At 46.2% G+C, this 22,278-nt stretch overlaps 1 protein-coding gene across 5 annotated transcripts in view; it reads right to left on the bottom strand.

The window, feature by feature from the left end:
* Positions 1-22,278, bottom strand: part of AUTS2 (activator of transcription and developmental regulator AUTS2) — a 675,677-nt gene that overhangs the window by 522,334 nt on the left and 131,065 nt on the right. For all 5 annotated transcript variants that reach the window (XM_077312657.1, XM_077312656.1, XM_077312658.1 and 2 more), the window contains exon 2: positions 14,419-14,631. In XM_077312657.1, coding sequence (XP_077168772.1) covers positions 14,419-14,631 — 213 coding nt within the window. The remainder of the gene's footprint in view (positions 1-14,418; positions 14,632-22,278) is intronic.

Raw genomic sequence — 22,278 nt, 5'->3', positions numbered from 1 at the left:
GAGCTACCCAGGCTCCTATTCTCGCGATCCTGATAGTCTTCTTCCTCACTGTTGCAGAACTGACTTCCAAATTCCTGCCCAGAGTGTTTCCATGTGGCCCGGCAGAAACGTTGACATTCACTTTACCAAAAGGCAGAGCAGCATTAAAAGCAAAAATTAACTGTCTCTAAACAAGAGATCCTAGATCCTTTCCATGTGCTGACTTCAATTATCAAAGTGTTCTTGAGTGAGAAAAGGATTTCAATTTTTTAAAAGAGAGCATTTTGCATTTTAGTCTGCAGAGGGGGCTAAAACCTAAGGAGATTCTTGGAGCCCGTTGCTGAGAGAGGCAATGAATAGAAACCCTGATATTCAAAGCAATCTTGATAATGGTCCTAAGGATCAGGCAGGATTCCCAGAGACACAAAGGAAACAGAAGATGGCACTAAAAGTGAGAAATGCATACTTAAGATTGTCAGTTCTGCATACCTCAGCCTTAAATCGATCGTCAGGGATCTCCCAGGCTGTTTTTTTCAGGGCTCAGAGAGTTCAGGCACACCCATGAAGTTAGGTGGCTTCTGAAGCTCTACTCATCCAAATAGTAATTGTGGAATTCCAAATTACCTAGTTTCAGACACAGGAACAGTGCATTAGGAGTTCTCCACCTTTTTTATGTTGTTTAAAATAGCGATCCCCAACCTGTGGGCTGCGGATCACATGTGGTCCGTCGACTAATTGGAGGTGGGCCGCGAAGGACGCCATCTCTCCCCCCCCAAGGCCCTTTACTTCATCCCCCCCAGCCCTTTACAACACACTTCGGGTGTCATTGTCTCCCATCACTCCCAGATGGAACTATCTCATTGCAGAGAAACAAGCTCAGGGTTCCCATTGATTTGTCATTGTCATGAGTTAAAATTTCCATGAAAATAAAATGTTCCTTATGTTCATTGTTGTGGCGTGTCTGTATCTAATTTTGAAGGGATGCTTAAATATTACCATAGCGATCAGAGAGCATTAGGGCAGTGGTTGAGAGTAGAGGAGTAAACTACCCCCCCCCCACCGGGCCTCAGTAAAATTGTCAAGCGTTGAGTGGTCCCTGGTTATAAAAAGGTTGGGGACCACTGGTTTAAAACATTTATATAGCTGTCTTTCTTCTACAAAAAGTTGGCAGGCAAGGTGGATATCAAAATTTAAGAACCATTAACAACTTAGTTGTCAAGCAAACAAAAACTAAGCCAACCCCCCCAACAGAAAATCCACAAATAATTAAAAAATATACAAATAGCACCAGCAGTGGCCCCGTCTAACTAGCATCAGTGCAGCATGAGAGAGAAAATATCTTAATGTGGATATATATCCAGTTCAGACTCATACTTCCTGTTCCTGCCTAGAGACAAGTGGGAAGTCAGTTCTAAGGTTGCCAACCTCCAGGTGACACCTGGAGTTCTCCAGAATAACAAGTGATCTCCAGAGGAGAAGAAGAGATGGCTTTCTATACCCCACTTTTACACCCAAAGGAATCCCAAAGCAGCTTACAAACACCGTTCCCTTCCTCTCCCCTCTACAGAAACCCTGTGATGCCAGTGGGACTGAGAGAGCTTTAAGAGAACTGCTCAAAGAGAACAGCCCTAAGAGAACTGTGAATAGCCCAAGGTCATCCAGCTGGCTGAATGTAGGGGAATGGGGAATCAAACCTGTTTCTCCAGATTAGAGGCTGCCGCTCTTCACCACTATACCACACTGGTGGAAATCAGTTTCCCTGGAGGAAATAGCACTTTTGAAGGGCAGACTCTGGGGCTGCACATCCCTACCAAGCTCCTCCCCCAAACCCTGCTTTCCCAGGTTCCACCCCCAAAATACCAGGTATTGGGGGGTATGCTGGAGGGGGGGGTCACCTGTTGGTAAAAGATACCAACAGAGGGTGTCCAAGACACTGAAGCCTCAAGAATTGGCTCCCTTTTCCAGCGGAAAGTTGCAAGCAGATGAAGTTTGTACTCCTAGATACCAAAAATAAACTAAAATGGAAAACAGCCATATGCCAATTTGGAATCTAAGTCAGAGGTTGGCAAACTATGGCTCTCCAGATGTCCATGGACTACAATTCCCAGAGGCTCATGGGAATTGTAGTCCATAGGCATCTGGAGAGACACAGTTTGGCCATCCCAATCTAAGTCAACTTCCCAGCCAGACTCTGACTCCTCCTTTCACTTCTGACAGCATTCAATGGTCAGGTCTTATCAAAACGCTTTTCTGCTAAAAGACCTCCAGGTAGACCACAGATTTTTCCTGTAGGCAAAACTTCTCGGATTGGCATCAGTGCTTTAACTTAGTCTGAGGAACAGTGCACGCGCTTGAAAACTCGTGCCTTAAATCTTTGTTGGTCTTTGTTGGTGCTATTGGACTCTATTGTTGTTGTGCTACTTCAGACCAATGGGGCTACCCACTTGAATCTATTGTTAACACTACAGATCAGCTGGGAGGGAGGGTCTGGATTGTCAGAGACAGAAAAGACTGATTTGCCAACTGAAATGCAGCAATGTTATTCAGACAGCAAATGTGCAGTACATAAAAACATGGCAGGAGGGTTTGTTTTTAAAAAAACATAGAAGGATACTCTGCAAGTGACAGCTTTTAACGAACTCGTCCCTCCCCCTTAAATTGCTCAGTCTCCTTTCACCATTCAAAGTGTCTCCAAAGGTCAGGAGCTAAATATACAGTTTATGCTTAAAAGCCATGGCAGACTAAGGAACTGAATAACGTCGGGAAGCAGGAAAAACACTGCTATTCTCTTAATGGCTCCAAGCCCACGTCTCCTGATTTACAAATTAAATTCTAAGAGCTTCTGTACAGAGGTCTGTCTTGGCCCATTTCCCCCCTAAGCAACTTTAACAACCTACTATTGACATATCGCTGAGATAAGCAGTCCCGGTTCCTGCGTCTTGGCTAATCACATTTGTACTCGGCACATTTTACAACACGCACAGCCGGCCCGGTCAGGAAGGACACAGGACAGGGGGACGGCAAAAATGAACCCTCTTATAACTTTTGATGATTTCAATTGCTGGTTGATGACGTATGCATCCAGAAATCTTGGAAACTTGATACCAGATTGAAAATCAATGAGGATTGATGTGTGCGTTCAGATTTCACGTAAAGGGATCCACAGCCTGTTTTATATGCATACATCAAACCACACCATGTATATGAGATGACAGCCCTAAATGGTTTGGGCTCCAGTCAATTGAAGGAATGCCTTCTCCCATACAGCTGACTGAGCACTGGGATGTCAAGGAGAGAGCCTTCTTGCAGCCCCATCTCTCTTAGAGGTGCAAGGGGCGGTGACATGCAGGAGGGCCTTTTCTATGGTGGCCCCCATGGAACAACCTCCCTCTGATGACTTTCCAGGAGTTACATTATATGGTTTTTGGCATCTGACAAAACTACATCTCTTCACCCAAGTCTTTGACATCTAGTTTCCTCTGTGTGCTGTCCTGCCAGAGAGGGTGGTGGTGGGGTGTTTTAAACGTTTTCATGCCTTTTAGATGATTTTATTCTGTATTTGTGACCTGCCCTAGGACCCTCTGCTGAAGGTATGGGATATAAATTCCTTTATAGATAAATAAGTTGTTTTCATAATGCCGGAAACAAAAAGGAAAGAGAGAAAACTTTCCCTGAATACCTGACTAGACATGTGACACGAAGGACTTCAAGCACTTTGAACTGCACTCAAAGACAAAAAAGAGAGCCAGGAACGTGATTTCAAATCATTCTTGTGGCTGCCTGCAGCACCAGATGGGGCCACAGAGTTCCGTGCCAACTGGCATACCGGAGCTACCTGCAAAGGGCAATTCCACGTACAGCCGTTTACTCAAGGCCTCAGGATGGCTGGGTCAACAAAGGCGACTGGGAAAGCTTCCTAAGTAAATGGCAGAAAGCATTCCTAACATGCAGCCTAGTCTCTTGAAAGGCTCCTTACAGCCATCTGGCCAATGGGCCATTCCCCGAAGTCATATATGCAAGGGAGATTTGAGGAAAGGTCCAGTGTGGAGAGGATCACTGCGAAAGCAGCTGTTTTGGGAAGGATTTTCCCCTGCTTTCTGAAACCCCTTAGATCAGGGGGCACAATGCCAAAGTGGGGGTCTCTCATCTCTTTTATGGTGTCAGCATCCTTGCTGAGCTTGTGCCCCTCTCCAAACTCTGCACTCCAATTATCAGGAGCTTCTCAAATCCAAGATGGCAACCCTAAACTCAGAGCATTCAGAGTCAGGACTAGAAGTGATTATGCCAGTCTTCTCGTGCCATCCGTTCATCTGTACCCAAAGCCATTCCACAAGCCCCTGCCACACAAGATCATTCAAATATGGGGTAGCTAGATCCCACTCCTGGCATGGGATGTGGGGATGGGGTTGCCAGATCCAGGTTGGGAAACTGCTGGAGATTTGGGGATGGAGTCTGAGAAGGACAAAGAACCTCATTATACTCAATGGGGCACAATGTCATAGAATCCATCATCCAAAGCATCCATTTCCTCCAGGGGAATTGATCTCTGAAGTCTGGGGTTAAGTTGTAATTCTTGGGGAGTCCCCAGGTCCTACCCGGAGGCTGGCATTCCTTTCCAAGTCAAGTCCCTTTAACCATCTCCAACCATCAGTTGTCTCTTCGTCAACACCAAAGGCAAGGAAGAGGGAAAGACATTTTATGAGAAAACATGGCTGCCCCAACCAACTGACAGCTCCCTCACTCAGCATTGCTGCTCTGTTTTGTCTTGGCAGCCAGTCCCAAAAAAGCAACTCTCTACGTGGTCTATGCATTTCCATGAGCGAGTCAATAATACCAGCCGTACACTGGCTTGTCCAAGAGACAATGGGCAAAGCAAACCGTAGGTAATACTTCAACACTAGGAACAGGCGAGGGCAATTACCGCACTGCTTTTGTTTTCTTTTTCAAGGAGTAACCAGACCTGCGCACAACCTTCTCAACAGCATCAGTAGGTAGGACACAGCCCCCAATACCCATGTCTTCCAGTCTTAGATGATGATGATTATTATTCCGTTCCCCAGGAAATGCTTTACGAGCAGCTCTAAAACAGTATGAGAGATGCCATTATTTCTTTTATGGCTTGTGGAAAATAACATACCCACCGGTATCTCCAGTACTCCAGTAGGAATGAGCCGGCAATAATTATACCAGAGTGTATTGTTATTATAAAGCAAGATGTTTGAGGGGGCCATTTTCAATATTTATGGAGCACTAATACAAAAGTTCATTTCCAAACGCGGCAAGTGCCAAGTTTTTAAGGTGCAAAATAACAATCTTTCCATCAACAAAAGCCCGCTGATTTCCCTAAGAACAAGCGTGGTTGCAGATTTGCAGGCCACTCCCTAGCGATCGCTCTCCACGCAACCATCAGTTATGTTTTGGCTTAACAAAATTAATACATTTATTAAAGGTTTATCACAGTTGCTCAGCTCCAAATTGTTTATTCCTTAAGGATGGCGCCCCCTCTTCTCCTGTACTAGATTGATACTTCAGAATTTGAGTAGATAATAGAATTTAGGAAAATGCTTTTATCCAAATGGTTTTGTTGTGGCCAGCTTGGTGTCATGGTCAAGAATGGTGGCTTCTAATCCTGCGAGCTGGTTCCGCTTCCTGCTCCTCTACATTCAGCCTACTGGGTGACCTTGGGCTAGGCACTGACCTGCTAGAGTTCTTCTCACAGAGCAGTCCTGTCTGAGTTCTCTCAGCCTCATCTACCTCGTAGGGCTTCTGTTGTGGTGAAAGGAAAGGAAGGCGATTGCAAAATGCTTTGAGGCTCCTTCAGGGAGTGAAAAGTGGGGTATAAAAACCAACTCTCCCCATGCACACGCACACACACATACTAACCCAACCCCAGAAGATCATCTGGCATGCTGACTTCATCTGGAAGTGATGCTGAGATCAGAGACATCAGGAGCAACAATTTGGATTTGGGGAATATTCTAAGACTAGTAATCAAGCCCGCTGCAGAGGAATGCAGCGGGCGCTAGGGCCTTACCGAAGTGGTGTGCGCGCTGGTCGGCGGCGGGCTGGTGGGCGGCGGTGGGTTGGGCGGCAGCGGCAGCGGGCTGGTCGGCGGCGGCGGGCTGGTCGGGGGCGGCAAGTTTCTTCTGTTGGCGGCAGGCTGACGCGCCTCTCGCCGCGTCAGCCCGCCAGGCAGGGAACCCCCGGCAGCCGCGCTTCGGCTCCCTCGGGCGGCGGCCTGACGCGGCGAGAGGCGCTTTGCGCCTCTCGCCACGTCAGGCCGGGAGGAACTGCGAGGAGCTGGGAATCGGAGGGACCAATCGGCAGGCTCGGTCCCTCCGATTGTCCCTCCGATTGTCTGTCGTGAGGAAGGGTCCAATCCGGTCCCTTCCTCATCATGGACTAATCCCACCTCTACATCCCTTAGCCATTTATTTAGTCCGTGGCGCCCGTGGCGCCATGGGCGGTTTAAAGATAAAGGATCAGCTTCAAACCATAGTATTTACCCCAAAACCCAGAGTTTCACCTCCTGACAACCCCAGCCTAAATAAATGGGCATGTGTAAACGGACAGCTATTTGTGTAGGAATGGGATTAGGGCTGTTAGATCCTCTGGTCCAGGTGGGGTCCCCTGGTTTCAGGATGCACCACTTCCCCCCCGTGCAATCCCACAAACCCCTTCCAAACCAGAAAAATGCAGCAAATTAATGCAACATGTTGACGTCACTTGGAAATGAAGCTGGCATGTCAGCAACATTGGGAGAAGGGGGCACCACTCTTGTGGGCAAAACTCTATGGCTATAGTATAGAGATATTTTGCCCAAGAACCAGAGTGTCGCCTTCAACATGGCCAATGTGCCATGTCAATTCTGAGTGACATCAGCAAATGATGTTAATTTGCAACACTCCTCTCCCAGCCTGGAATGCACCTCCCATCTTCCGCCTGCCACCACAACAGCCTCAAAACAAAAAAGGGTGGCTGACCATTTTCCACAAATGCCAACAAGAAAATCAAGAAAGTAATGAGTAAGTAAAAAAAGCTTATTATCGTGTAAACTTTAATGTCTTGTTCCAATACATCTGTTTAAAATTTAAAAAATGAATGGTTTCTTTCCAGCCTCTATTCTGTAATTTAAATTAAGCTTAAATATACTGGGAGCCAAAACAGGGACTGGCTTATGATCTTCCTGTTTTCAAGGTAAGAACCTTTTCCTCAGTGGCTATTCCCTCTCTAAACTTCAATTTTCACTTGAACCAATGTCAGTTTTTTCCAAATAGTAGTAAATCTCCTATAGATATACATATGCTATATGCTTATGCCTTTCCTGGAGGATCCTTTGCTTATGAATTATGTAGGAATATTATGAATGCCTTCAACAGACACACAGACACAACTTAATGCTAACAATAGCATTAGCCAGATGGTTCAATACTAAACAGAATAAATTTAACACATTGTCCTCAAGATGTTACAATATTTAAACAGCTTCTGTAATAAAATAAGAGGTCTTGTCTCCTAGATCCAAGAAAAGAGTACGAGTTCCACAGCACCCATGATATCTTTTGTTTCTTCCCCAATTGCAATGAAGGAGGTCAATTAGATTTGATAAATATAATCTAGTCATGTGAAAGTTTCTCAGACCGATCATTAGCAATTGGAGGGGGAGAGAAGGACAGGACAGTGAGGCATAATTCCCCACCCCACCCCACCCCAAAAAAGAGGGGGGGAATATTTAAATTATTTCCTGCAAATATTCAGGTGGAAATTGTGTTTAGCAAAAGAGAGAGGACAGAAAAGTGACTTGGGAGGTTGAGCTCTAGAAAAGCTGCAGTTCACAGGAGCACCTGACCAACGATTGCAGCACTTCAAAGCATGCCGTTGCAGAAGAAAGAGACATCCTTAGACGTGTTGAAGGACCATCCTATGAGGGACGCTCTGCTGGATCAGAGCAGAGGTTCATCAGGCCCAGAAGGCTACTTCCTGCAATGGCCAACAGATGCTACAGAAAGACCTAAGTAAAGGCACATGAAGAATATGGCCTTCCCTCATTCTTGCTTCTCAGAAACTGGTGTTCAGAGGTCCAACTGGAAAATCCACTCCTAATCACCAAAGTGATGTAAAAGGATCCCTGATGGAACAGACCAAAGGTCCATCTTACTCCAGCAACCAGATGTCCAAGAGTTCACAAAGAGAAAAGGAATGCGTCAACATATTCTCCATTGTCACGCATGGGGCAAATCATGCTCGGAGATATCCTACCTGTAGATAGCGGGCCCTAGTTTAAGGTGCCCATTCATCCCGCATCTCACGGGAGAATCACACTTTCTGGAGAAATGCCCCGTGTCTCGGGGCTTTTGAAAAAAGTCCCGCCTGGCCGCGGTCAGCCTCACAAGCTGCTCGAACCACCGCCAAGCAAGAACCGCTGCTGCCACACACACCCCACCACCGCTGCCCCCGCCCCCAGTGTCCTGCTTTAGCCCCTTCACAATCTTGTCCTAGGTTCAACTCCCTGCACCTCCAGGTAAAAGTATCAGGCAGTAGATCAGGGGTCCCTAACGTCATGCCCGTGGGCGTTATGGCACCCACTGATATCTTTTCTGATGCTCCGCAAGTGTTTGTTTTTTTTTTGAAACTATTCCTATTGTCCGGATTTGTCCAGATTTGTCCAGATTTTCCAAAACATTGCTTTGGCAGCAGCTGCCAACACAGCACCCAGATCTTCATTTGGGGGCTGGCTCCATATCTTGCAGCTGCCTGTTTCGTGGCTGAGCCCACAATGTTGGGTTAGTTTTCTGGAGGTGACACAAACTCAGAAAGGTCAAGGACCCCTGTGGTTGATGCTGTGAACCACTCCCACCTGCGACCAAGGGGAGCTGCTGCCATTTTGGCAGAGGGTGGTGCTACAGGATCCCTGAAACCTGGTGCAGTCAAGCTGCATGTCTTAAAGCCCAGTCTTCAGATCCAAACAAAGTACTCTTGAAGCCTGAACAGAACACTCACCCATCACTCAGGCTATCACTTCTTTTCCAATTAGCTTTTCTTAGACAAGCTGCAATGAAAGCAGCAGCTAAAGAGCACTTCGAATGCCACCCTAAGACTGCCAATCCAAACTGCAAACAACCCGTTGTAAATCACTTGTCACCACTGCCAACCGCCTCCGGAACAGCGCGAGGATCCCCAGTCCGAGCCCATCCATTCTGCTCCCGAACTAATACCACAGACAGGCAGGCAACTTCTCCTCACCCACCCACTTCCTCCTCCTCTTCCTCCCATTACCGGTCTGTGCCTGAGAGAGTAGCGAGAGGCACAAATCAAAGCTGCAGCACACGGAATGGCTGTTGGTTTCATTCTCTCCCCTGCCGCTTCAGCAGCTGGGCTTGGCCGCACAATTGAGGCAGGCGTAGCTTAATGAAAGATGGGTCCCATCTCCTCCCCTGTAGCAGCAGTTTCTGAAAGGGTAGGTGCCACATGTAGAAGATGGATTTACCCAACACTTAAGCTTGCCGTCTACCTGGTAGGGGATTAGCTGTCTTCGGCCCCAGCTTCCCAACCCAAAAGAAGGGAGGAGTAGAAGAAAAAAAGTGCCTTCCTCATGATGACTCTAGGAAGCTCCCAATAGTATCTATTTAAGGTGTCAAACTATAGGTGGGACATGGAGATCTCCCACTTTTACAACTCATCTCCAGGCAACAGAGATCAATTTCCCTGGAGAAAATGGCAGCTTTGAAGGGAGGGCTCTAAGGCCCTGAGCTTTCCTGGGGCCTTTCTCCAAATCCTGCCCTCCCCAGCTTCCACCTCTGAATTTTCCAGTGGTTTCTGAACCCAGAGCTGGCATCCCTAGTATGTACACAGACAGATAGACAGACACACACACCCCTTCTACTTAAAAAAAAAAACATTAAACGTTCATGCATGTTATATTCTATGGATCTACTCCATCTATCTATCCAATTTTTTTCTTGTCCAATCCCCAGAGAGCTCAGGATGGAATTACGGACTGTTGCAGAAGGGCAGCCGTGGTGGCAAAACAAGATACAGCACATATCCTGGGTGCCACTTGATGAGGGCGCTACTGAGCAGTCTCTATTAAAGTCAGACAAGCCATCCTTGGATAGCGAAAAAGAATTTTCTTCAGATGCATGATCTGCCTTTGATTATTGAACTAGAAAGAGAAGAAACTGGGGGGAAAGAACTGACTTTGATCATATCATAGACTCAATTTGCATCAGTGAAAGCCAGGAAGGTGCAGTTACAATTTTCATGTAGCGCCATAATTTGTTAATTAAAAGATTAAAAAGCTTGATTTCAGATTAAACCCCCCCCCCAAAAAAAAAAGCCTGAAGGACTACGGAACATAACCCAATGCACGGACATCACCCAGAAGCGATGTTGGCACATCGAGGTCTTCCCGGAGGGGTTTCCATAGGCGTTATTTTCTGTAGCTCGTCTATTGCCGCAAACAAGACAGAAATCCAGCAGCATTTTAAAGGCTAACAATTCCAGCTTCCATGAATCACTTTGAGAGGTGGGAATCGAACGCTTGGAGGTGTAAAAGGCCTGAGTCAGAAAGAGGCTGTATGAATGGACAGCTGTCATTACCACAAATTGTTAAATGGACTTCGGAGAGGCTACAAATGTCAGCTTTTGGTGATGTGAACTCATCTGCAGATTGGGGTTCCGGTTCGTTAAAAGCGACACTGCCGGGCAGTTCTACAGCATGAGCATGCTGAGTATCTCGTTTTGATTGTGCGCAGCGCAATATTTCCTTCATTTCTGGACCCGTTCCAGCCTTCCGTCGCAGGGTTCCCAGATACGGAACATCGGTTACCAAACACTGCATAGAATATGTGGGATGTCTCTCAATGAAAAAGCGGGTTTCTTCCCCCCCACAATGAGCTTTTGCAGCTTCCTTCTCATTTTCAGCCACAGACAGAACGAGCTTATCAGATTCCTCGTGCACCGAGCAACGGAAATAAACCATCTCCACTCATTGAACAGTGTTTGGGAATGAATGTTGGAAGACAAATATGCCAAATCCTGTCTCACCACTCACCAGTGAGTAAAAAGGAGGTACATAAAGAAGCACCATCAAAAATATTCTTTGCTTTATGTCACTGGAGGGAAATATTGATGTTTTTTTTTGGGGGGGGAGCAATTTTATTTACTCTAAAAGCTGTACAGCTGTCACACTGAGTGATGCACCCTTGAACAGTTGTATGGAAGCTCTGTAAAATAAACTTCCTTCCTCCATACCCCCCTTCCCAGTCTTCTCAGAAGGTTTTATGTTCTCTCAACACACGGGGGGGGGGGGGAATTCCCTAGGCGTTTCAACTCCTTTGCTGATTCCCAGCGTTTATTCTTGCCTAGAAACATGTACCTTTTTGACCATGCAAATTGTTATCTTGACAGATGGGAATTCTTTTTATTATTGTTGTTATTATTACATTGTACCTCAGCTCTCGGCTTTGATTCAGACATCTCCCTCTAGAATTTAAGCAGCTGGCTTTTGCTGGCTCAGTCAAAAACATTTTTTTTTCCAGCTGGATGACTTCAGAGCATTTCAGGGTTTTTTTTTAAATTTACAAACACGACGTGAGCATGCAGTAGCCACTGCAAATTATTCCCATGCCACATAAGAGCACGCCCAGGTAGATCAGACCAAAATTCCTTATGCCATCCAACTCCAGAATGTGAGCACTGAGATTCCATTCAGCCGTCAGGGCCTAATGACACATCTTTCTTCACCATCTGCCTAGCCCCTCTTTTGTGACCATCAGAGCTAGGGACCATCACCACATCTTGTGGCAGGAGTCCCACATACCATGTATGAAGGAATGCTTCTCTTTGGGTCTGTTAAGAGCATCCAATTCATTGAATTATAATATCACGGGAGATGGAAGACAGGAATTCTTTTAATCCACTGTTTGTAGAACCTGGATATTTGCCTAGGTTCTCAGTAAGGGAATCTGCCATAGCAAACTGAGAACTTGTTACAGCTGCCCAGCTTCAACAAAGAAGACTGCAACGCAAAAGGTGGTCTCCCTGCTTTTGATTGATGACTCACCGCATGCACTTCCAATGCACTTTAACAGCAGTTTTCCCTGTTTAGCAAAGGATAATCCAGTCTCTTGGACTGCAAGGAGAACAAACTGGTCAGTCCTAGAGGAGATCAGCCCTGCCTGCTCCTTAGAAGGCCAGATCCTGAAGATGAAACTCAAATACTTTGGCCACCTCATGAGAAGGAAGGACTCCCTGGAGAAGAGCCTAATGCTGGGAGGGATTGAGGGCAAAAGAAGAAGGGGACGACAGAGAACGAGGTGGCTGGATGGAGTCACTGAAGCAGTTGGTGCAAACTTAAATGGACTCCGGGGAATGGTAGAGGACAGGAAGGCCTGGAGGATCATTGTCCATGGGGTCGCGATGGGTCGGACACGACTTCGCACCTAACAACAACAATCCAGCTGCAAAAGCACATTGAAAGGGTATTAGCCAGTATGGGTGGAATGAACATCTTTGATCACCTCACATTCCTCACAGATACCCTATGGCAGTCATTCTCAACCAGGGTTACTAGTAACCTCAGGGCCCCAGAGAGGTTACTCATGTTGTGGGGGAGGGAGGTCAATTTTTTTAAAAAATACATATTTAATTTTTTTAACTAACCCAGAGAGATGTCAGGAGGACAGAGTGGCTTTCTGCAGTAACCATGTTGAAAAGGAAGGGAAGGGAAGATCTGAATCTGCTGCATTCCCCCCATTGACTCTCCCCATTTTCTACACTCCCCCCCTCAGAATTGCTTCTCAGAGGCCCCCCCCCCTGCAGAAAATGACTAATGGAAACCTGTTGCAAGCAAAGGGATTCAGATATTCTGCCTAGAGATCTCCCAAAGTTACAGCAATCTCCAAATCACACAGGTCATTTCCCCTGAGGAGAACTGCTGCTTTGCACGGCGGGTTTTAGGACGGCTGAGATGCTTCCTAGTTTTGCTCAGGCAGGGTTCTGCACACACAAAAATGAAACTAACTTCTTATTTAACAAGTATTTTCCTAGTGATGCCATGCACCCTGTAAACATGTGACTTCTCGGGGCATGGCAGGGAGGCATGGCCAGCTGACATCACTTCTGGGAGTACTCAAATCTTGAAGAATATTTTAGGGGTTACTCCACAGTCAAATGGTTGAGAAAGCATACATCTCTGATCTGAAGGCTTTACCAGGACGCTCTCAGCATCCCAACAAGGGGTTAAGCAACTGCCCAGAACTCTGTTCTAATAGGCCTCAAAGAAACTGAAAGTTAAATTTTCTCCAAACTTTCCCAAGCCACCTTGTCCATATTACACTCCGAACCAGAGACCTTCAAAGCCACTGAGCAACTGATGATACATTATGTGCAAATGCTTGTCAATGAAGCCAAGATGGCATTTGTTCCCCAGGAATAAACACATAGGAGGATTTTAAGCAAAAACAAAAAAAAAAGCACATGTGCCTGCACTTAACCTATACCCCAGCCTCCATTTCTGTGTTCCAAAAACACTCCCCTGTCTTTTCCTCCCACATGCACATTTAGGACACCGCTGTGGGGCAACAGCAGAATGGTGCGCAGGGAAAGCCCTGACCACCTCCCTTACTTTGTGTTTCAAGAAAACAGGGTGGGAGCAACAGCGTGATAGGGTCATAATGCACAACTGGTGCTGAAGCATTTCCATGCTGGAATCTTTTTGCAAGCACATCGTAGAAACCGTGTTTTCCTACTGAGTTCCAAAACTCTGCTCCTTCTCAGCCTGGTTCAGGATCTCAAGCGTCTAGTTCAGGGGTAGTCAAACTGCGGCCCTCCAGATGTCCATGGACTACAATTCCCAGGAGCCCCTGCCAGCGAATGCTGGCAGGGGCTCCTGGGAATTGGAGTCCATGGACATCTGGAGGGCCGCAGTTTGACTACCCCTGGCCTAGTTCCTGCAGATGGAATCTGTGAGGGCAAGCTAACACAAACGGAGAGCCCAGCCTATAGCAGTCTACAATGCCTCGGAGGATTCTGGGGGACAACGTGCAGCACTGCAGAGCAGCCAGCCAACGTACAGCTCCAGACGCGGGTGTCAATTCAAGCATGATGGGTAGCCCCCTCGAATCATGCTGCTCCAGATTGCCTGTACGAGTGAGCCGTGCCTGATCCCAGCAGAGCGGCTGGAGTACCGAGGCATTCACATTTAGGAAGGGGAAGCCTTAATCGATATCTTACCCCATTCCAGTAGGACTCGGACACAACTGTTTCCTATTATTAGCCCCTTGCCACGATGCAATCTGTGACGGTTCGACCGCCGGAGGATAATAAGTGCAATTGGGAAGGGAAATCAGTCCGGCTTTACAAAGGCAGCTCCTGAGAAATCTATATCCCTCCAGGAGGAAATGGCACAAACCGCTCCGCCGTAAATTGATTTCCTACCTGTTGGAGCCTTTTCAGAACCCTTTTCCGTTTCCTGAGGTGCTGGCAAAGGTTGCGGTCGTTCTCCCGATCGGAGCCGTAATAGTGATGGTGCAGCCTGTTCTTTTTCGGAGGGTACGGCAGCCCGTTGGTAAGAACATCCCGTTTCTTCTTCACTATGGGATCCTGGCGCTTCTCCACCTGGTCATGAGGCTTCACTACTACTGCGTCCTTCTGTGTAGGGCAGGCAGGGGGAGGGAAAAAGACAAAGGAGAAAATAAGATTATAAAATCGTCAATCTAGAAGTGACAGGTCTTCAGCACTGGAGAATAAGCACGGTTTCATGGATCATGAAAAGGTCTTCCCTTGGATCATCAATCCATCCATCCATCCATCCCTCCATCCATCCCTCCCTCCCTCCATCCATCCATCCATGGCATTTATAGGCTGCTCCTCTCCAAAATTGTCTTGGGGTGGCTTATATCAGAAACAGAAAACAGATCTAAAACAAATTCAAATAACAGACAAGTCATTATGCTAAAAACAAACCCCTTAACTCTAACTGTAATCACTCCATCCTAAAAAAAAAAATAACCTAATGAGCCAGGCATGCAAATTACCAAGATCAATGCGGCTCCTCCTCAGGTTGGGCATTTACATCTATGCACCCACCCCTAGGTCAGTCTGCTTTGGAGGTAGGAGGTTTTTGGCTGCCAACCTTGGGTAAGGGGTTGTCCGGGGTTTTATTGGTTTATGTGACTTTATATTTGTAAGCCGCCATGATTCACTTGAGAGTGGCAGAATATAAATTCCAAAATAAACAAATCATTAAAAAATGAATTATGATGTCCTACTACATACAGTATAGCCTGGCTCAGGATGAGAGCTCACAATCTTGGAGAAGACCCCAGTTGGGAGGTAGGCAGGGGGCCCATATAGATATTAGAGGGACTCGACCAAGTGCCTGGTGGAAGAGTGCCACTTTGCAGGCCTTCTAGAACTTTGGGAGTTCTGCAAGGGCCTGTCTCCCCACCGGCAGCTCATTCCACTAGGCTGAAGCCAGGGCCAAAAAATATCTGGCTCTGATTGAGGCAAGGCACCCCTCTTTGGGGCCAGGGATCACCAGCAGATTGGAATTTGCTGAGAGCTCTTCAGGAGAGCGTATATAATGTAAGCCACTCTCTTCCCACTTGAGTAGCAAGGACATCTCATTTCCTTTGGATGTGTGAACCCTAATCACTTATCACATTATGCATTCACAAAACAGACAAGTAGAACAGTAGAAGAGGCAAGCAAGCATTCCCTGTAGGAGGCAGCAAACACCTTACATCAAATTCCCCCCAAAGTCACTCCACCCAAAAAATGCTTCAGCAGACAATTCAACAGCTCTCTTTAGCCCTCTTTAGACACTTGGGGTGTGGTCCAACCTAGATTGCCCAATCCCATCAGCTCTCGCAGGACAAGGTGGGATGGCCCTGGCTAGCACTTGGAAAGGCGATCCCAGGGAATACCAAAGTTGTGACGTGGGGGCAGCAAACCATCTTTGAATGTCTCTTGCCTGGAGGACAGATAATCTTAGGATCTCCTGGCTACATTACACACATGCCAGATGATAAATAAATACATCTGGAGAAATGGCTTTGAGTCCCTGCTCCTCCACCTGCAGCAGCTGGGTGATCTTGGGGTATTCACAATCCTCTTTGAGCTGTTGTCACAGAGCAGTTCTGCCATAGCTCTCTCATCCCCACCTACCTCACAAGGTGCCTGTTATGGGAAGAGGAAGGAAAGGCAATTGTAAGCCACTTTAAGATTCCTTCAGGTAGTGAAAGTAAGGCATAAAACCAACTCTTCTTCTTCTTCTAAAGATGGTCAGCCCTTATACCCATAATATTAGCATGCCATGAAGGCTGATGATAAACATATTCTGTTCTTTTTTGGGTCCAAAACTGCCCTGGCACACAGCTGGATATTGTGCTATAGCAGTCTTTCAACCATATTTCCAAGCCAGGGGTATATGATCCATGTGTGGAAGGAGACCAAGCTCATGTGCTGGTGATTATAGAGGTGGGCCCCTATATCCTTCATAAGGATGCCTGCTAAAAAACAGGAACTGTCCCTGGTGAATTTAGGGTGCCCTCTCCCGGAATGTACCAATCTAGAACCTTATAAATTCATCCTCGTTCTATTGAAGCGAAAGTACCTGTTTCCATGTACTTTATCCCTTGCGCTAATTGAACCTATGATTCTTTAATTTCCATGCAATTCCATTTTCTCACACCCATAGAACAAAGTGTACCATCTACCTGCCAGTGAATTAAGCACCATTCATTATATGCATAACTGCAGTACCTTGTAAATCTAATTACCACATAATGTGCACACAATGGAAACGCGCCTACAGAGCTGACAGTGAGTTGCAGACAAATGAACTCACTGGCCAAACGTTATTTATTTATTATTATATTTGTTGACTGCCACTCCTGGGCCATGGCTTATGGCGGTTTAGAGTAAAATGATAAAATCACATAAAGCAGAAGAAAACTATACAATCCCATGCACGGGCGATAAACTAGTCTAATCCTCCCCTCCCTTCTTTGCACACCCGACCGCAGCCTCCCACAGCCCCCAACCACTGTCTCAGGGGGTAACTCCTCCCCAGATGACTAGCAAATAGGGCCTATATAGGGAGGGACCCGATCTTCTTAGCTCGGCCTCAATCAAATGTCTGGTGGAAGAGTCTTACAGACCCTGGAGAGATGATGCCCTCTTATCCACCTTTCAAAGCAGCCATTTGCTCCAGAACAATTGACCTCTGCAATCTGAAGATCATTTGAAATTGTAGGAGCTCCACAACCCCCACTATACCAGCCTTTCTCAACTTTTTTAACCCTTGAGAAACCTCTGAACTATTCTTCAGGGGAGGGAAGTGAGAAAGGTCTTGCTGATAGCAAGCCAACACCAATTACCTTCCATCTGGACTACCTTGGTCATCTTCTCCTTGCAGGTGCTTAACACCTGAGCAGGGCCATGAGCGTTTTGGTGCAATCAAGAGCCATCTGAAATCTCAGAACTGGAAAGCTACAAACTTGCCAACAAACAGAGGACCGGCTGATGAAGCTGCTGGAGCCCAGTGAAATACTCAGGGTATTGATCGGAGAGAAGCCAACAGCTTCCTTTATGGTTAACTGGAAACCTCTTATTGACTCCTTGCAGGAAAGAGGGGAAGAAATGACGAAACGACTTGCGGCTTTAGTGATTAATAAGTGGAGAAGTACTTTTAATTTTAAGAAGTCTGAAATAATATTTTAAGCATGCAGTATACAGATTATAATTTATGAACCATTTGGCTGGAGACTTTAAAAATTAATGTGACAAAGTTGATATGTGGGTTGGGGGATTTGCTCCCCCCACCACCACCACCCTTTTTCTCTCCTTATTTGGTACTTTCCCCCATCTTTTAAATTGTAGGGAAATTCTAAATAAAACTGCTAATTAATAAAAAAGAAATGGATCTGTTTTTCAGATTGTCATGTAGTTGTGTTTGGAGGCTACATTTCAGTAGAGTTCTGTGAGCTTCCTTGGATCCCCTTCGGGGAGAAAAGCGGCATTCAGCTGCCATATGTAAATAAATCAATGTTTCCTGGGCATTGCTTTTCTAAGTAAATAGGTCTTGGTAGGACAGTTAGGGTTGCCAACTCTGGTTTGGAAAATAACTGGAGGTTTGGGAGGCAGTGGGACACAGAGAAGCAGAAGTCTGACGAGGGGAGATACCTAAATGGGGTAAAGAGCAGGGCCAACCTTTACCTCTCCAGATGACCATGGACCCTGCCACTGCTGCTGGCCCTGCCTAAAGACCATTTACAGTGCAATCCTAAATACAGTCCCACTTTTCTAAATCCAAAGAAGTCAATGGGTTTAAGAGGGTGCCGGTTGTGTGCCAGCAGCTCAGATACACAGGCAAATGTTTCCAGTTTAACATTATCCCTAGCCTTGTTGGTTCTTTCATTTCTCTCCTTGTTTTTGGTGAATGACTATATCTATATCTATAAGTTAACGGTATCCCCTGTGCAAGCACTGGGTCATGTCTGACCCTTGGGGTGACGCCCTCTAGTGTTTTCATGGCAGACTCAATATGGGGTGGTTTGCCAGTGCCTTCCCCAGTCATTACCGTTTACCCCCCAGCAAGCTGGGTACTCATTTTACCGACCTCGGAAGGATGGAAGGCTGAGTCAACCTTGAGCCGGCTGCTGGGATTGAACTCCCAGCCTCATGGGCAGAGCTTTCAGACTGCATGTCTGCTGCCTTACCACTCTGCGCCACAAGAGGCTATATCTATATCTATATCTATATCTATATCTATATCTATATCTATATCTATATCTATATCTATATCTATATCTATATCAATATCAAACTGTGCAGTCATTCAGAAAGAGATCGATAGAGAGATTATTGCAGAAAGCCAACCAGAGGGTTAAATGTGAGATTTATCCCAAAATTAGATTGATTAAATGTTCCCAGATAACCCCTATGACATCACATCGATATACCTAATTAATAATCTATGTGCTTGGTGTTCACTTAACCCAGGGGTAGTCAAACTGCGGCCCTCCAGATGTCCATGGACTACAATTCCCAGAAGCCCCTGCCAGCGAATGCTGGCAGGGGCTTCTGGAAATTGTAGTCCATGGACATCTGGAGGGCCGCAGTTTGACTACCCCTGACTTAACCGATAGCAGGGAGGTAGGGATAGTTTGGTAGAATGGTCTGAAAGGACACAATGGGGTTAGATGACTAACGCTCAGAGCATCTCTATCTAGCTTGTGCACAGAACAGAAATGGCTTAGCGGTGCCCCAAGTAAATAGCTGAGAGAGTTATTGTGGAGGAGGAGTTAGAATGTCAGACTTGGGATGTAGGAGACCAAGTATCAATCCCCTCTCTGCCACGGAATCCTGTCATTTGCAAGCAAGCTTGGTGTATTGGTTAAGAGTGGTGGCTGATGATTTGGAGAACTGGATTGGATTCCCCACTCCTCCACATGCAGCCAGCTGGGTGACCTTTGTTTATTCCTCTCTGTTGCTGTTTTTCACAAGGTGGTGAAGATTTTTTCTTTCATTTCGTTCAGCATTTCCTCAGTGATCCCTTCTTCCTAACCAGTGTTTTGTATTCATTTTAACTGTTTCATATGTATTTCAGCTCTGTTTTTTTTTCTTACATCTTTCCAAATTTGTTTGGATGAAATATGTTTGAGAGGGGGGTTATTTTAATGAGTTTATAATGCAGTTTTACCACGCATGTTTTAAATCACGAGCTGCCTCGGCAGCCCGCATAACGGCAGAAAGGTAGGATACCAATGTTGTAAATAAATGATATTTTCTACAGAGGAACTGATCTCTGTTGTCTGGCAATTAATTATAATTCCAGGAGACCTCCAAGCCCTGCCATTGTTTGGCAACCCTAAACTATACCCTCATGTGTGACCTAAAAATGCCTGCATTACTTGATATTGACGCTGAATTCTCAACAAACCTTTCAAAACGATTGGCAAGGGTTTGAAGGAGATACTAAAAAAATGCAAGCATACACTCTCGAAGTAGTGGAGCCTCTTGTGGCGCAGAGTGGTAAGGCAGCAGAAATGCTCTGCCCATGAGGCTGGGAGTTTAATCCCAGCAGCCGGTTCAAGGGGTAAACGGTAATGACTGGGGAAGGGAATGGCAAGGGTCAGACATGACTCGGTGCTTGCACAAGGGATACCTTTACCTTTTAATTTAATACTCTCGCAGTGCCTTCCGCATTATTCCTTTCTTCCCCATGTCGGGTCTGGCCTCTCACCCCTGCCAACTCTGCGGCTCTGTGGAGCTGACAGAGTCATCCCCCCCACCCCCAGCATGGTGGGAGAGCAGCATGCTGCTCCCCACCATCGTGCAGTAGGGGCCCCGTGCCCCTGACCCCCCCCCACCGCCTCCGCATCAGCAGAGCACTCCCAGAGCTTCCGGCCCCACATTGCATGCACCAGGCCGTTGCATTGGTGCAGCCTGCATGCACTGGGGGAGACCCTCCCCCGTGCATACATGGGGGACAGCGAGGCTTTATGCCCTGCCACAACAGAACGGTGGCAGCGCAGTGCAGCTGCCGCCGTGCATAATGGGTCGATGCGATTTTCTTGTGATTACTTGCTGAAAAATTGAGACCTGCATACAAAATACAGGCAGCCATCCCAGCTACTCATGTTGGATCTTGTTCTATGCGATCCAAGCGCCGATCTGGGACCTTCTTCATGCAAAATTCATACGCTAACAACGCGGAGCCCAACGCCTTAGTTCCGTATGAACAACGATGCTGCTAGGAACCAAGATTTCAGATAATAAATGAGTATTGGTTACATCTCATGATAAATTATACTGTTCTCAGCCTGAAAAGCAAAAAATAAAAAAAAGAAGAAATTAAATATTGTGAAGATAACATCTCCTGTGTGAGAAGCCTTCGGAAACTGCCCAAACACAATAGGAAAATGCATCCCACTAGTTAATCAATGTCACAACAAACAATCCATTGCTTTGCTGACTGTCGGTTCATTCGTCTAGCTTTGGCCATAAACTCGCTCCTAATCCCGTCCCCGAGGCCTCAGACAAAATCTTATTTCCTCCAAGGAGACCTCAAAAAGGCAAGCCTCGAGAACGAAATGGCCAGAAAAGCTGCTTTGCAAAAACAATTGACACAATCAAAATATCTGCCCTGAACTTCAATTGATGCTTGCATTTGATATGGATTCCCCAGGAACCACTTTGGGAAGCAATACTGGACAAGAAAGATTAGAGAAAGCACAATTCCTAAATGAAATGACTGAAAAACAGATCATCATTCTTCCAGGAACCAGAAGAGAGAAAACCTGTTTAGGGCTCAGACATCAGGTTAAGATCCCGAGAGTGGATGGAACATAATTATAAAAGCATTCCCTCCGTTTCATTCCCAGCAATGTACATTTGGGGTGAATCTGATATTTTACATTAGTGGAAGGGGGAAAGGTGCCCCCACCCTGTTTTATAACTAACTATATGACTGGATTGACATAGTATACAGCAGGGGTAGTCAAACTGTGGCCCTCCAGATGTCCATGGACTACAATTCCCAGAAGCCCCTGCCAGCATTCGCTGGCAGGGGCTTCTGGGAATTGTGGTCCATGGACATCTGGAGGGCCGCAGTTTGACTACCCCTGGTATACAGTATCATAGGAGAAGAACGTAAACAATCACAATTGCTAATAAGATGAGCTTTTATTTTTATCCTGCTTTTTCTACCCAAAGGACTCTCAAAATGACTTACAATCACCTTCCCTTCCTTTCTCCACAACAGGCATCCTGTGAAGTAGATAGGGCTGAGAGAATTGCAACTGCCCAAGGTTACCCAGCAGGCCTCATGTGTCTCAAGGGGGATCATAATCATCTACCCTTCCTCTCCCCACAACAGACACCCTCCCTGTGAGGTAGGTAGCGCTGAGAGAGCTTTGAAAGAGCTGTGACTGGCCCATGGTCACCCTACTGAGAGTACCCTGGCTGAGGGCTCAGGGTGGATCATGTTAGTGAAAGAGACAATAGGTATACAAATAAAATGTAAATATTTAAATTCTAAAATACAGATTAAATAATATTAAATAATAAAATTAAATAATCGCACAGAGCTGCCGCCTTCTCTCGGGCAGGGGCGGATCTCATAAAATGCACACTTGACGGTAAGTTAGACGAAGGGTTGTTTTTTATACTCCGCTTTTCACAGCTCGAAGGAGTCTCAACGCATCTTACAATCGCTTTCCCTTCCTCTCACAACAGACACCCCATGAGGGAGGTGAGGCTGAAAGAACTCTGACAGAACTGTTCTGTGAG

The sequence above is a fragment of the Paroedura picta genome, chromosome 15 (assembly GCF_049243985.1).
Source record: "Paroedura picta isolate Pp20150507F chromosome 15, Ppicta_v3.0, whole genome shotgun sequence".
NCBI classification, from domain to species: domain Eukaryota; kingdom Metazoa; phylum Chordata; class Lepidosauria; order Squamata; family Gekkonidae; genus Paroedura; species Paroedura picta.
This window is presented reverse-complemented; position numbering and strand designations above follow the sequence as displayed.